We start from the raw sequence: 2500 nt of genomic DNA on the forward strand, positions 1-2500 counted from the left end.
TAAAAGAACGCTTTTTGAAACACTTCCGTCTTCCGGTGAAAACGAATGGAATTCTGGGTAACGCAGTAATAAACAAACGTCCTGCAGTGACGGACGGTAATGACCAGCAGAGGCTGCTGAAAGTCGTTTTTTGGAAATTTGCACAGAACAACTTTAACTTCAATATTTTTCAATAGACTTTGATATTTTATTGTTTGGCTATTCAAAAATAGTGAACATTTGTGCAAATCTCTGAATACATATATTAAAGCGAACATTTTTAACTCAAATGTTTGCTTCCAGAGGTCCCTGGCACAAAACATTTTCAGTTGGAGGTTCCGCGGGCCAAATATATATATAATATATCAATTTGGGAAAAAGTTTGAGAACAAACAACCGCACTACGGTGACTCACCGTTACTGTGGTGGCTGTGAGGGCGGGCGTGGTGTTGTCGCTCCCCGGCTGGTCGCTCTGCGTGTGTGTGGGCGTGTAGAGCGTCAGGGCGTGCTGCTCGGCCACCGTGCTCTGGCCCGTGTAGTCGGCCGGCGGGTGGGGGTGGGGCGCGGCGTACTCGGCGGGGATCCCGTTCTGCGGGGGCGGAGGGTACTGGGTGGGGGGGTAGGGCTGGGCCATGGCTTCAGGGGGTGCTGGGGCCTCTTGGTTACCCTGCGGGAGGGAGGGAGAGAGAGAGAGAGAGATGTGACGTTAGCTTACGTGGGCTAGCTTAGCGTTAGTTAGTTAAAGTTTGTGTCGGTCATGAGCCATAAACAAATATGACATTTCATACAACGTTGTGAGCTTGTCGATCTGCAATTTTCTGCAAAAGCCTTCCCCACAATAGAGAGAGAGAGGTAGAAGGAGACGGAGAGAGGGAGGGAAAGAAAGAGAGAGAGATAGAGATGTGACAACAGGTTAGCTTGCGTGAGCTCACATTTGCGCTTATTGTTTTAGACAACGTGCGGACGCGGCGAGGGATTGAGTTTGAAAGAGGAGATGAGTAAGTAGAGATATGAGGGAGAGAGAGAGAGAGAGAAGGCGAAAAAGAGAGGTGACAAGGGAACGCTGTGACAAGGGAGAAGAGGGGGAAAAGGAAGAAGGGAGACAAGAGAGGCGAGTCAGTTAACCTGTCTATTTCAATTGAGTTGAATTAACACCCGCGGTTCAGCCATAAAAATCTCACCAGTGCCCGAGAATGGGAGATGACACTTGCAATCATCAAGCTGCCTGTCTATCCCTCAATAAAATGCCAGGAGAGACACTCAGAATCTAATAAGAACACACCTGGACCTGTGTGTGTGTGTGTGTGTGTGTGTGTGTGTGTGTGTGTGTGTGTGTGTGTGTGTGTGTGTGTGTGTTGTCGTCCTGGTATCCTCCGAGCACAGGGAGAAGTGTATCAGCTTTATTTGTGTGTCTTTGATCACGGCGAGACCCTCGCCCCCCGCACACACACTCTCACATGAACACACACGATGAACACATAATGCACTCAAACACACACACCCACAGAAACAGGGAAATACAACATGTAAACCACAAGATGGCAACGTAAACTGCTGAGTTGAGCAAAAGATCAATTAAATGATACAGCTTACATGCATTATCATAAGCCTGTGTCCGAAATAAACAATAGGCTCTATGCACAGCAGCCATATTGCAGAGAAATTGGGCCTCTTCTTTCTTCCTTCACAGGTGTTACCAATGATACTAATGAAGGCTCTGTTCCATTCTGGTCAGGGTGCTTATATCGTGCATGTTGGCTCACTAGAAACACTCCATTTTGGTTCCCAAATGGCCCCTTATGGTGGGTGTGTAACTCTGAGAGTGTACAAATGGAACCAAATGGACCCGTAAGGGTCCATTTGGTTCCATTTGTACACTACCAGAGTTATGGGGGTCCTTGAAAATAAGACAACCACTATGCCACACTAAATGGAACAGAGCCTTAATTAGTATCATTGGTAACACCTGTGAAGGAAGTAAGGAAGGGGCCCAATTCATTCCCAATACGGCTGCTGTGCATAGAGCCTATTCCTCAATTTTACTCCCACCCCTCTCCCTCTCCCTCCCTCTCTCTCTCTCTCTCTCTCTCTCAATCGTTTGTTATTGGCCTCTCAGTCTTTGGTGCTCTGGCTAACTCCTTCCTCTCCATTAAAAGGAGAATCAGTTTTCCCTATGTCCTCTTAGTCTCACCTCTTCTACTCAGCCTCTGTCTATTCTCTCATTCCTGGCGTATCCTCTCTCCAATTTGCGTGCTTGTCAGATAATCATTTTCTCCAACCAATGATGATGAATTCATCCGACACATTAGCGCTCCCGCCCCCCCCCCCCCCCCCCCCCCCCGCCCTTCTCCCCCCTCTCTCTGCAGTGTTCCGAAACTCTTGAGGAAAAAAGCGCCTTAAAAATTCAAAATCAATCACTGCAACTTTTTAAAGTCGACAGTTCGTGACCTTAGCCATTTCCAAAGGTTTTCTTTGATCAATAGCGGTATTGAAGCTTTGCTATTCTTATGCATGGAGATTG

The 2500-nt window shown here is 47.4% G+C and overlaps 1 protein-coding gene across 1 annotated transcript in view; it reads right to left on the bottom strand.

Annotated features, from left to right (window-relative positions):
* rbfox3a (RNA binding fox-1 homolog 3a) overlaps positions 1-2500 on the bottom strand; it is a 119456-nt gene that overhangs the window by 55793 nt on the left and 61163 nt on the right. The window contains 1 exon segment of the mRNA XM_084077717.1: positions 395-646. Coding sequence (XP_083933843.1) covers positions 395-646 — 252 coding nt within the window.

This window comes from Gymnoscopelus microlampas (genome assembly GCF_963454915.1).
Source record: "Gymnoscopelus microlampas genome assembly, chromosome: 14".
In the NCBI taxonomy this organism is placed as follows: Eukaryota; Metazoa; Chordata; class Actinopteri; order Myctophiformes; family Myctophidae; genus Gymnoscopelus; species Gymnoscopelus microlampas.